Source organism: Dermacentor silvarum, chromosome 8 (genome assembly GCF_013339745.2).
Source record: "Dermacentor silvarum isolate Dsil-2018 chromosome 8, BIME_Dsil_1.4, whole genome shotgun sequence".
In the NCBI taxonomy this organism is placed as follows: domain Eukaryota; kingdom Metazoa; phylum Arthropoda; class Arachnida; order Ixodida; family Ixodidae; genus Dermacentor; species Dermacentor silvarum.
In genome coordinates, this window is record NC_051161.1 from 152,882,497 (window position 1) to 152,896,452 (window position 13,956).

Here is a 13,956-nt window from a genome sequence, read left to right on the forward strand (position 1 = left end):
CGACTTCATCTAAGCCGTCTATGCCACCTACAGGCAATAGGTCTTCGGTCTGGCCGCCCACCCGACCTTGAATGTTGGATTCATGGACCATATCATCGTTCATTTCTAGATTTTTGGCATGAGTTAAGTATGTTCGTGTATTTTTGACATGCTTTGTATTATGCCTAAGGGCAAGCTTTCGAAATTGAAAAAAAATCTTCCAACAACAACAACACCTTTTGGGACATTCGTACCTTGTCCCCAAAAAATAATCATCATTGGTCTTGCTTGAGTTTCCTTTCTCGAAAACTCAGCGCTCGCGACTTTCCTGTAAAGAATGCTGTCTCACCCTGATAAGGCATGCCATTCGTGACCTGAAAGTACCGGACGTCCCGTGTTAAAGAAAAGAAAGACACACAAGACAGATAGCCAATATTTAGGATAACAGTTATAACGAATATTTCTTGTGGTCAAGATAAACCCGAAACATACAAACTTTACAACAAGGCTGCCTGTTGCTGGACAAGGGCATCCAGACACCATGCGTTGAAATCGCTATAGAAATCCCTTTCGAGATGAGAACCCCACAAGTAGCCGAGAACCAGACCGGGAGATAACTGTACCCATTAGAAAAACCTGTGTTTAGCAAGCGGTACCATGACTTGAACCAAGTACCTGCCGCATACGCGGCGGACGCTCTACCACTAGAACACTGCCGCGGCCGAGAAAGACATAAACATGACTGCCGCTGTGGTACCTTTATTGGTCGAAAACACCATACGTGAAGTATACTCGTGTTTAGACCACGTCGTCTTTACTATCCTGAATGTTTTTTAATGCACTTAGCACTAATTAAGCTCTTTCAAGCACTTTCCGGGGCTATCTTTGTATGTTTGTTTTTGTTTGTTTGTTTGTTTGTTTGTTTGTTTGTTTCTTTGTTTGTTTGTTTGTATCTAACCGTTTTCCCGCCTACCTGGCTCACTCGGTAGTCCGTGGTCGAATGGGTAGCGCGTCGGGCTGCTGTGCTGAGCGAACAGACACCAACCGTCGAACCACCTTGGGTTCACTGAGTATGCGGCGAGATATGTGCCGGTCTTCGACGAACCCCTTTCACGCGGATATGGGTCACTGTAGATGCAGGACGGGGTGGGCACCGCTGTTCGAAGAAACTCTTTGATGTAGACTCGGGTAACTGGGTATGTGTTATCAGGTATGTGCGACTCTACAATGACGAAAACTATCCCCTTAAATATCTCCGATGCTGAGCGGAATCGAGTCGAAGTCACAATGGATCCTCAAGGACATCAACCTGACGCATTAGCACTGTTACGCCACAAATGCACTCTGTATGCGACGCTCTTCAATGAACTTCTCGCCAAGTTGGGTCACTAAGTATGTGCCATTGAGTGTACGGCAAGGAGGGAACAGTCGTCAGCGTTTGCAGGCAGCGGCGCTTCCCGTCTCGGAGGCTACACACTGACTTCTGGGCAGTGCCACCAGATGGCGTAGCGTATTCAGAAAGAAGCGAGAGAGAGCAGCCCAGTTGCCACATGACGCGTTTCTCAGCGTTCGCACGCACTGGCGCGCAATGCATTTCGGATGCCACCCCAGGCTTCACAGCGGTGGCGCTAGAATACCGCTTATTGCTCTTAGGGAAGCGCGAAAGAGGAGTCCCGCTGCTTTACGCGCCTCATGCATAACTCGTTTCGATGGTGGCAATACGCTGCATGACTATAATGATTCAATGCTAACGCATTACCGTCCACAGTCATCATGAGTTGGGTTCTGCCGAATTTTTTTCCCTCTTTATTTATTTATTTTCAATACTGTGAGCCCTATCGGGCTGTTACAGGGTGGGATAATTCACAATACTAAGAGCGAATATACAAACAGTGTAATACAAGCAACACAATGAAAACTGAAAGTAAAAATGTATAAACACCATACAATAGCATAAACAAAACAGCAGCAGAAATTTCGCAGTACAATGCCAAAAAACATTCAATTTAAACATATAATGATTCTAGGTTTGTCTCAAAATTCGCAAGCGAATTCATACCATCAAATATTTCTGAGTTAAGTTGGTTCCACTCTTCTATAGTTCTGACCAGAAACGAATGTTTGTAAACATCGACTCTAGGCACTTAAGGTCTAACAACGTATGGGTGACAGGACCGAGGTGACACTCTGCCAGGAGGCCGCAAGTAGAGTCCGGGATTTAGGTTTAACATGCCATTGTACAATTGATAAAAAAATTTTAGCCTGGCTATTTTCCTTCGTGAAGCTAAATCTGGAAGGTTTGCCTTATCAATCAATGCGGTAACAGATTCAGTTCTCTCGTACTTAGAAAAAATAAAGCGCACAGCAAGACTCTGTATACGCTCGATCTGATTTATTAGAGTTCGTCGATACGGGTCCCACACTATACTCGCGTACTCCAGGGTAGGTCGAACAATCGTAGTGTAAGCCTTCAGCTTTACGTCAGGGGACGCTTGCTTTAATTTCCGCCGAAGCATTCCCAGCTTTCGCTGTGCTGATCCACAAATGTTAGCAACATGTTCGTTCCAGCTTAAATTATGTGTGATGGTAACACCCAGATATTTCATCTTCATGGTTCGTCGAATTTCCTTAAGTCCAATTTTGTAATTAAATTGCAATGGGGATTTTTGTCACGAACATCAAGAAATCCAAATATTAGACAGTTTTAGTTTAGCGTTTTTACGCTCCGCTTAGCTGCTGAGCGGAGCGGAAGCACGAATTCGCATGCGCTCTCCGCTTAGCCGCAAGCGGGCTAGCGGAGAGGGAATTACGGTCCGCTTACAAGCTGCCTAAGTGGAGCGGCGAGCGTTGCTGCCGTCTTTCGCTAGCGAGGGTGGGCGATGCACGCGCCCTCTCTCGCGCGTGCAACGAAGCACCTTACATCGATGCACCAGTCGGGCGAGCGCGAATAACTTGTGTAATACACCTCCAACTTGTTCTTTAAGGAAATAAAGTGAACCGCACAGCTAGCAAAAAACGTCGCCTGCGCATTGGTGCCACAAAGGATCGGATTGGATTCGAAGTGCAACCTTGCTGGCTATCACGTGGGGTTCACCAAGTCGAAGCTTCATTTTCCACTCGATAAAATGGACCGGTAACGCATTACAAGCACCCGTCTAGATACTTCATGAACAAATAAGTTATATATATTCGTTGTACTTTGTAAAAGTGACAAAACAGTTTTTTTTTATTTTGTTTCACTACCCTGAATTTGGCCAGAGGGCGCTGCAACTACGAAAGGTACGCTCCGCTACGCTACACGCATAACTAAAACATTAAAATCGCCTGCCGCTCCGCTATGGCTTAGCGGGGCAACTCTGAGCGGAGCAGACCGTAAAGACGCTCAACTAAAACACTCTATTATACCACCGCGCAATATTTCTCAACTTCACATATCGTAGACGAACTATACTTTCGCTAATGTTTCCCTGGCCTCGTGAATGTTTATGCTAAGGTAGTTCATCAAAAAATGCGAACAAGAAATGCAGCAGAGCACGATGTAGGCGTGACAGGCGCTGGAATTGAAAACGTTATTTAGAGGTTGAGCGCCTTGCTTCACTACTCAAATCACGCTCAAGGACACCCAGATCGTCCGATAAGAGCACATCTAGTGCACCACTGTCGCAAGACACAGAACAGTGTTGTTGTCGTATTCTCCCTATATACACTACCTTGAAACGCTCGACGAGTCCGGCACAGACGCGAGGAGTTTCGATGCTCAGATTGTGGCAAGCTCCCTGCAGGAAGGTGATGATGATAGACTCCGGCAAGCCTGCTTGCAAGTACTCCCGCACCACGGCTGTCGATAGCTTGCAGGCGCTGCAGTACGGAATGCGACTGCCAGTTTTCAGCGGCGCCCGATCCTGCGGAGGGTTGTCAGCGTAGTATTACTAATTAAAGCCATTATAATCTCGAAAATATTACGATCAAGTTAGACACAGTGTAATTTGCACAAGGGCCGCCACTTCCAGGCGTTGTTTTGCAGATACCGCTTACCACATGAGACTCGACTTTTCAGCACTGAGAGAAAGGCACTTTCTTTGTCAAAAGTATATACGGGCTGCGTTACCGCAGACTACAGGTTGCTTAAGGGAGTTCCTTTGGTGTGTCGTCAGTCCCAACGTACCTGGGAATTTAAAGGAATTTGCATGCTCACCATACAGAGATCTGGAGTGTTAAGAGCGCCACTGGAACTGTACCACACAGCCGAACCAAAGATATAGTTTAGGCACAGAGAGTATCCCGTATACTTTTGACAAAGGCTTTGCGTCTATAGCTACCTGAGACCCTCGCTTTACAGGATACGTGAAATACTGGTTTACTTCATGCACCGTAGATCACCGTAGAACGCCGAGCTGTTCTATATATTGATATTCGATCTAGAAACCGCACGATATGGTTGAGTAATCAATACGGCGGCCTCTACGTTTTTCTTGTATTCACAGGAATGACTACGTCGTCAGTATACATGCGGGAACGTCAATCTCCATTTGTTGGAATAATAAGTCGATGAAAGTTGGGATCTTTCAGAAACTGCGCGTAAGGCTTTCAATCACAAAAATGATAAGAGGAGGAATGAACACTTTGCCTCATCGATGCCCCCAGATAAGTGTGTTCGGACAGACAACCATGAAAAAAAAAACGGCCAAGTTTGCACTCCGTCGTGCAAAGCTTAGGCACAGAGAAACTGTCGATCCTCAACTCTTACTGGCTGCAATTGCTAGGTATTAACTTCACTGCTGCTAGGTCTTAACTTGGTTTACCTTAACTACGCATGTAGGACGTATTCGGAGGTACCTTCCCTTTCGCGACATTTCGCGTGACTAGCGCTGGACGCGTCGGCGCCTACGAGCGACAGCGTTCCTGGCATGCCACAAACGCAGGCAGGCTAACCAAGGTTGTCACAGAGCCAACAAGCTGTTGCTTGCCGACGCCAACCGCGTTGGCGACATTTCGCGTGAGTAGCGCTGGATGCGTCGGCGCCTACGAGCGACAGCGTTCCTGGCATGCCATAAACGCAGGCAGGCTAACCAAGAACGCTGTTGCTTGCCGGCGCCGAACACGTTGGAGGCTAGCCGCTCGATATCAAACGGCCAGCTTTTTTTTTTCTCCTGGCTCAGCGCACCGCGGAGAGAAGAGAGGCGGGGTCGGGAAGGCAGGGAGCTGGCGAGGAGGAGGCCGCGCGCGCATGCACGCGGTCTCCTCCTCCTCATTTTCCGGGTTGCCTTGGCTACGGCGCGGCAGTTTCTTGGCACGCACCACAAATTACGGCTGGCTCAAACAGCTTCGCTGTTAATATATTTAGCCTTGGTGAGTCGTATTAATGATCAGTTTGTGGCGACGAGCGATCACGTAGACCGGTAAAGTCGCGGGCTCTCACGGGAGAACAAAAAAATCACCGCATATCCACGACGTGAATGATATTGAGTGGGCGAAGCCCCAGGGGATCATTCGGGTAAACCAGAGCTACGTACGAGAGAGAAAGAGAGCGTGCGTCGGGAACGAACGCTCTTGTGTACCGCAGCGCCCCTAGCTACGGACGAGAGAGAAAGAGAGCGCGTGTCGGGAACGAATGCCCTTGTTCACCGCAGCGCCCCTGGCTACGGAAGAGAGAGAGAGCGCGCGTCAGCAACGAGAGAGAAAGAGAGCAGCGCCCCTACCTACGGACGAGAGAGAGCGCGCGCGTTGGCAACGAGAGAGAAAGAGAAAGAGAGCACAGCTGCGCCTCTAGCGGGAGCGCCGAGTACCAGCGTGGCTACAACGGCGCGACGGCGGACAAGGCTCGACCCTAAGGAGCTTCGCCCCTAAATCCGACACTCGATATCCTAGCGTGAGGCTTATAGCGCATGAAAAGACAAGGACGAACGAAGAGGTGACACACACAGGCGCTATTCGTTCGTCCTTGTCTTTTCATGCGCTATAAGCCTCACGATGTCATACCAACAAGCCCAAATCACTGCATTACAGATATCCTAGCGTCTACGTAATTCTCATGAGACGCCGATGCTGCTGCCGCTACAAGTTCTTATACCTCGAGAGCTGACAGACCCGCCGCGGTGGCTCAGTTCGCGAAGGCGGTGCACTGCTGAGCACGAGGTCGCGGGATCGAATCCCGGCCGCGGCGGCCCATTTCGCTGAAGGTTAAATATAAAAACGCCCGTGTGCTTGCGTTGTAGGGCACGTTAAAGAACCCCAGGTGGCCAAGCGCCTCAATGTGCTCGCTTGCCCGCAAAGAGTTCACAACTCGAAAGCCTGAAGATGCTTAATATATTCGCATCAGTGATGAGAAAGCGTCGCATGGCCCATGGGGCTCTTGCGTTGCCCAGGGGGCGCTGAAAAAATGGTGCTAAAAAGCGACTTCAATCCGAAACTGGGTAGTAGTACCAAGCTCGGTCGTCTGCTTCTGGAAGCACGTTTACAATATGGACACTTTCGGTTGTGTTGTACCACGGCTTGCAGCGAATATCGGGCGCCGAAGATTTTTCCATGGGTGGCATGCTGCGTAAAGGCAAGAAATTATGCAACGCCGAATACCTGTACGCCGTTCAAGAAATAAGCGGCAAAGTTTTCGCGCGGTGTCAATCGCAAGTGAAGCGAGTCACGCACGTGCGAAGTTGAACTTCAGGTTAGGTTTGCACGCTGCTAGATTCAGGCGCACAAACACGACGAAATGCTTTCTATAAATGAATTCACAGCAGCGATAAGCAGACATGTGTACGGAACTGCTCGAGTGCACGACGGTAAGCGCCGCGACGGCAGTGGTCTTTCGACATGCCGCGAAACGGCGGGTCTCCTGCAATCTTTGTTGACTGCATGCCGCTAGACAAGTAGTTATGCCTGCGCTGTAGTAGCGGCCATCTGTCTAGCAATTGATAAATAAGCTCGCAGTAACGTACGTTACTGCGAGCTTATTACTGCGAGCTTATCGCACTGCAGCGCGGCCTCGTGCACTGCTCGCTTGATGTAGCTTTTAATGACAGCGCTCGAACATCGATGTGCTGTAATCAATACTACCTTGCTGTGTTGCCTCAGCGTGCTGGCTTGAGGTCAAGAATCAGCACATTCAACTCTCTAACCTGTGCTGCTCGTAGTGGGGTAGTGAATTGTCACCGAATCAGTCCGACCATTTGTAGTCATTTGCACACACACCTAGTCACTTCACCACTTCTCACCGGTCGAATTGTTAATTGTCGCTGTGGCCGGGTCTCGAATCGTGAATCACCAGCCATGCCTGCTGCTATGTCGGTCTTCCATTTCGCTTACCCAGCGCGACGAACTGCAGTTATCCAGCGCGCCCGACGCTCCGCAGCGTGAGGCCTTGAAAGAAAACGGTACAATCTGATGTTGGGATTCAGGCCTTCGTGTTCCTGGCAGCCCACGACGCAGCAGTAACGACGGTGACGCTTTTTCGAGGCTGAGCTAGGTCTCTCCGGATCGGCGTCGCCGATGTCTTCTGCTTCCAGCATTACGTCCCACGGCGTGCACACGGAGAGTCCGTTTTCGTAAAACTATAGGCTGCGGCCAGCTCGCAGCCTGGTCGCCATGGTCTGTGAGAAGTTACGAGCCTTTTCGCGCTCGAAACAGGGCAGGAGAAAGTACGAATCGACTCAAAACGCGGGCTAGAAACGTGCTTCGCCACAGCCAGGGCTCAATACTATCCAAGCTGGTACTACCCAGATGATGTTTTTCGCCGCCACCAGGCGCCGCTACAATACCTCAAACTCCAGCGCAAGACGCCCACTGCGCGAAAAAAAACGGCGTCTCTAGCAGTGACGCGGCACCTGGTTCGAAATTCTCATTGACTGCGACGCCACGTCACGTGCGCACCTCGATGGAGCAGAGCGGGCGAAAGGCGACAACAGCTGGATCGTTAACGCGCCAGGTGTTGCGTGAGGGGAGAGGGCATCGCCACGACGCCACGTCACCCTCGCTGTCGCGAGTCTGTGTTATCCGCGCAAACTCTCCCCTGCGTTCTAATTTTGCCTCGGTAATCGCTACAAGGAAATTTACGTATAAAAGAAAAACAGAATAAATTCGAAAGGAAGAACGCCGGCGGTTGTGAATATCGAACCTACGTACCCACGCTCACAATCCTTGTGTCTTACCGACTGGGCTAAACCAGCGCCTCTAGTTTATGACATCATGCCACTTGGATCGAAATTTCGATTGCCATGCCGGACGTGACGACAGCGGTGACGTCAAAATTACGGCAGCTTACTCGGGAGAGTCCCCGTTAGATTCTGTGGCAGTCGGGCAAGGTAGGATGACGTCACGGATCAAAGTGCACCGGCCCTGTGCTATCTAGGAGCGTCTCAACGCGCTCGCTTGCCTACGAAGAGTTCATAACTGGAAGGACCGCTCAGTGGCGTTAAGCTAGAGATTAATGCTAACGCATTCCTAAGTTGTGCATGTCAATTGCTTAAAGGGACACTAAAGGCAAATACTAAGTCGACGTGGACTGTTTAAATACCTTTCCAAAAACCTCGATACGCTTGTCTCACGCAAAGAAAAGATTTAGTTTACGAGAAAATTGCATCTGAAGGGTCAAAATACCTTTACGGCAATTCAATTCTCCCGCCAAGCTAACAGAGGAGTGGTGACGTTGCATACGCCATTGCCGCCCTTTGCTGCCGTTAATGAGTAAGTAGGTAAGTAAGTAAGTAAGTGAGTGAGTGGTCCTGATCCCTTTTGACGCAGGGCAAGCGTTTGTCACCACCACAGTGAAACGGCGCCCGACAGACGGCGGTACGGTGCGCCGCTGCAGCTGATTTTGGTCGAGCGCCGTAGACCGTTCGGTCATTCTGCGACGTCACATGGAAGTGGAATCCGCCTTTTTCATTTTCCTGTGCTGCCCTCTGCCGCACGCCACCGGAAACGTTTTGGTAGGGTGCCGGCGCTTTCGCCGGTTGATTTGTGAACCTGCGCCCTTGTTGAGTGCGCATCGGTTGTGCATTTCGTGGATCGCGAATAATTATTAATGGCTTCTGCGGGGCAGCATGTCGTTCCTGGAAGCCATGTAGCACTCACCAACTATATATATAGGGTGAGCAGGCGTGATAGCGCTGCTTTGTTTATAGTGTGACCTATAAATGTACGCTGAGTACCCTCTGCCGGCGCGGCTGCTTGGGAGTTTGTTGTCGCTGACTCCTGCACTTGCACCTCGCTTTTCTTTCAATTCTTTTTGCACATTCTTTAGACATTTTGCATAAATAAGAAATTTTCGAGCGCGCAGCCTTCCGCGTCGGATTTAGGAAAGTGGTGCGCTTGTTTACATCGACATCTACAGCCACAGATCGCCACTGAAAAACAGCCACAGAAAAAAAAATGTCAAAATGTCGAATAAAACAAACATACCTGCTCATATGAGCCGCGTTGTTCCACCGTGAGACGAGTCAGTATGAGCGGTTGAGCCACTTACAACGGCGACTTAATTACAAATATTGGGCTGTTTATTTATTACTGATTCTCGCTTTTATTTAACTTCATTATACTTAGTTTGCGCGTGTAATAAATCATAATTAGAGGAAAATGTGCTCACATAAGCGCTCATTTAAAGGCCGTGTTGTTCTCCCGCAAAAACGCGGATGCCATCGCTGACACCGATGTTATATAAATGAGCGAGGCGGCTGTTTATGCTGCTGTACCGAATGTACCGTCTCTTTCTTCGCGTTTGGCGCAGAGATAAACAGTACATCTCAGGAATTAAGAAATGCGTGAGCATACCAACACGTACAAACCGACCCATCTACGTTGCGAATACGAGCGACAGCCTACGGGAACGGTGACCTACGTATGTTGGCACAGCCGTTGGGCACAGCGCTGTGTCGCCGCTTGCAGATTATTGTGTACGTGCCGTGCGAAGCGAAGAGTGGTTAATTCCAAATCGCTAAGGCTAGAACTGAACTATAAAAGCAGTTTCTTTCGTCCTAACTTGCTTACTTTTCAGTACAGGTCCGCCGGTAGCGGGTGCACGAACTCGACGGAGCTTCGCTGAAATCAACATTGGCTCAATCTTCATGTGCACGGCTTGAGAGGGTCGAAGCCTTGCGCATTTCAACCTTTCAACTTCGTAGGCATGTTTTGACTCACTTTGAGCGCGATTATTTATATATACCAGCGAAGTCGTTGCGGCTATCGCGTTATCGGTTCAACGGCCTATCGCGCGGGTTTCGGTCGAACAATGGTATAGGCACGGTGATTTTATCGGTGCCGTCGACCAGAAAGCCCGTCACATTTCCAAAGTCAGTCTTACGCTACGCACACTTTCAGTACTGCACTGACGTCGAGCTACCAGTGGAGTTTCAACGCGGTACACGGCACGAGTTGTCAGTAGCGCGCGTCCGAGTGCTTTTTTTTTTTTTTCCGGGAGACGTTTCCCAGAAATGGGGCCGCACGGCCGCGCGCGCAACCCTTCCAAAACGTTTCGCGACTAATCCGCCAGGGCAGGGCACATGCGCCGTCGGGCCGTGAAAAAGGCGGATTCTCTGCTACTTGCAGTTAGTGCGAGGTTCGCGAGCCAGAAAAACCTGCACAGCACTACACGATAACAGAACAACTGAAACGCGAAAGCGCGAGCGGCGCAGAGTCGAGCGAAAGCGAAACCTTTTGACCGCTCGCGTCGTTGTCAACGGTGTAATGTCAGTGAGTTCTTTTTTTGTAAAAGGGAAATAGAACTGGTGAAGTAGTATTTTCTTTCTTCTTATAATAGAATACAATGAATGATTTTATAACGAGTGGCTCAGTACTAGAGACAGAATTTAAATGAGTGCCTTCGTCATCGGGCGAGTACTTAAATGTCCCGGGGCAGTCTCTAATCGTGTTCTGCATTTACCTCAATTTCTCTATTACTAAGGCTCTGTTCGTGATAATATTGACACCTTAGAGATACTCGAGCATTAATACATTATTTTAGCTTGACTTAGTATATGCCCTTTAGCTTCCCTTTAAGTTGTTGCTCAGTTTAATTTTTATGTATTTTGTCTGTTTTGTTTGCTCGCGTGCGTGAAGGATAAAAGAACACTGAGTTTATATCTACCTTCGAGTATGAGTTATGTATGTTAATATTACTATTATGTATTATGTCTGCTGTTTCTGTTTGCTCGCGTGCTGCATTTTATACCCTAAGTTTTCTATGGACCTGGGACTATCCAATGGCTATGGGTCCAGTAATGCTTTCGTATTTTGTAAAATGTGTTGCAAATAAAGAACGCATAAGGAGTGCTTAGGTGTCCTGGGATTTTTTTTTTTTATTATTGACAGCGATGCAAGGTAATATTGGGCCGCCTCCTTTATCTGCCAATTTAGTTGCATCATTTTTCTGTGGAATAAGTACACAGTACAGCGTGGTAGGCAGGTATTCCAGTTCATCTGCTCCTTCACACGCCCAAAGCAGAAAGAGAGCCAACGACAGAGAAATCACAATCGTAAAGTTACTATTCAGTCCATCACGCCAGCAAATTTTATTTTACGCCAACGAGGCAATGCTTGCTTGTCGCTCTGCAATACCGATGTCCCTGTCTACATCATTTGCATTCGTTGTGACTTACATGACGAATAAAACAACGTATTAGGTCAGAGTTTCATTACCTTATGCTCGGAAAATATACGTTCTCTGACCATGTTCAGTATTCAGGCCTTTTGATCAAGAATGTTGCCGTTATGCTGGACCTCAAGCGCTTGTTATAAATGAGCGCACCAACGATAATCATGAAAGTCTGTTGTTCCGAATACCACAAGAAAATGGTGCGCATTGTTAAATCATCCTCCTACTTTTCGTACATTGTCAGAATCAGCAAAGTTATTAGATCAGTAAACGTTAGTTTTTGTGCAGTAGTGTAGCGAATACCGTCGATTAAACATAGCACACAATCCTGATTGGCTACAGAGAAGAGTTGCATCGGAGATAACGTGGGCTCACAATAAAAAGAGGGAGACAGATGAAATGGCAAGTAGGAAGACCACTTAAAGAGGTGGTCAGCACAGTTGTTCTTCGTAGTACTGAGATCAAGCAACCAGAGAGTCATTGCAGTGATCGGTTTACTTTAAAAAGCCTGAAAAACCATTAAAAGGGGGAAAACATGTGCATTGGAACCTTTACATCGATTCACGGCATATGACCATACAAAATGCTACGTATAACCCCATGTTTGATTATAAATACATGATATACACATGATATTGAGGGACTGGGAAGAAACTTAAATGAAAGCAAAAGCGGAGTGCCTACACGACATATTTATTTATTTATTTATTTATTTATTTATTTATTTATTTATTTATTTATTTATTTATTTATTTATTTATTTATTTATTACTTTGTTGATTTATCTAAGGTAGTATTACAGATTGACTTATAGGTGACACGGATACAGAGAAACACTTTCCCGAAGGGGCGGTGCTACCCGTACAGTAGCAGCAGTATGGCAAAGCGGCAGAAAGACACTCAGCAAAGCACAAATGAAACTTAACTTAGAACAAATGTCTCTAAATATTTCAATACATCGCACACGAAAAACAGAAAGGAAAAAAAAAAGCTTTCCTGATATAGTGTGCTAAGGAGTTGACACTCAAATGAAACACATATGAAACATTTTATAGTCGTAGGTTAGCATTTGTATCAGCCTTTTGATAACTACAGTTCTTTTATATACATCAGTGCTCGTCCGACAGTCAGGCACCTATTGTGGGACCGTCATGGTTTCGCGATATTAAGAAAGAAACACAAGGGACGTGGCATTACCTCACTGGAGGCATGGGCCACGCCACCCTCTCAGGCCGATGCCCGGCGAACTGTCAACTCTTTAAGGCAGTTTGTGTGAGAGGCCGGCTTGACCGGCAGGTTATAGACGTTTAGTTTCATTTATATTTCTCAGTTTATTTCATGACCCCCCCCCCCCCCCACTAGCCCCTGCTTAGGTCACTGAGCTATCCTTTTCATTAAAACTTCATTTATTCCTCTCTCTCTAGTCTTTCTAAAATGTTGCCTAGAAAATCCAAAATGTAGAAGGTCCAATAGTATGGGGTATTCATTTTCTGATCACCGCATGTTGTTCTGGATTGTGGTTTAACTATCATGATTTTTTAATGTAGTAGCCAGTCATTTTACCATGATATTTACTTTGCTTTGGAAAACATATTTCTCTGCCCGAAATTGCTGCAAAATTTCCAGAAATATTTTTTCCTGAGTGCGAATTTTTGACATTGTTAGTACATTTTATTTGTTATACTGTGGTTTAGTAGACTCAGTAAGTCTTAAGTTTCCCATTGCGCGCAGTGCACGGCTTCGAAGTGTTTGAAGAGACCTTAACTTTTTTTGTGTAGTTCTTGACCAGACGAAGCAGCAGTACGTAAATCAGGAAGGTTGAACGCATTGTAAATTGTGCGATTCTCATTTATCGGTAGCGCATGACCTAATATACATGTGACATTATTCAAAATTCCGATTATGCGGCATGTGAGTTTCTTCTTGCAATAGGACAGTGGCCATTACTTAGACTTCCTAAATCAAGTACGCCACCAAGCTTTGGGTCCATAACAAAAAAAAAAATTACGCAATCTGGCAACCAATCTAATGTGACAAACATTTTGAAGGTATCTGGCTATGCAACTTCATTTCGGTTCTGCATGGCGTTACCAGACATACGAGCTTGTTTGCGCAATGGGAGCGAAAATGTGTCCGACGCGAGCATGTGTCAGACGAAACCAGCAAGACAAGGACGGCATGGCGAATCATTTGTTGCACTACGGCTATGAAACGTTATGGTGTTGTGCCGCGCTGGTTTATGTTTTTGTTGATGCAGTACACAGTTCGCATAGGTGTGTCGAAATGAAAACACCAGGTAAAATGAATCCACAGCGTGAGACGTCGAAGCAGCACTAAGGCTATAAATGAGCGTTGTTTAGGGAAATAATGGCGGTGGATGAGAGGTGTGAGCATGA

The 13,956-nt window shown here is 47.2% G+C and overlaps 1 protein-coding gene across 3 annotated transcripts in view; it reads right to left on the reverse strand.

Annotated features, from left to right (window-relative positions):
- Nucleotides 1-13,956, reverse strand: part of LOC119461771 (sphingomyelin phosphodiesterase-like) — a 148,046-nt gene that overhangs the window by 96,052 nt on the left and 38,038 nt on the right. For all 3 annotated transcript variants that reach the window (XM_037723149.2, XM_049672151.1, XM_049672152.1), the window contains exon 3: nucleotides 3,690-3,881. In XM_037723149.2, coding sequence (XP_037579077.1) covers nucleotides 3,690-3,881 — 192 coding nt within the window. The remainder of the gene's footprint in view (nucleotides 1-3,689; nucleotides 3,882-13,956) is intronic.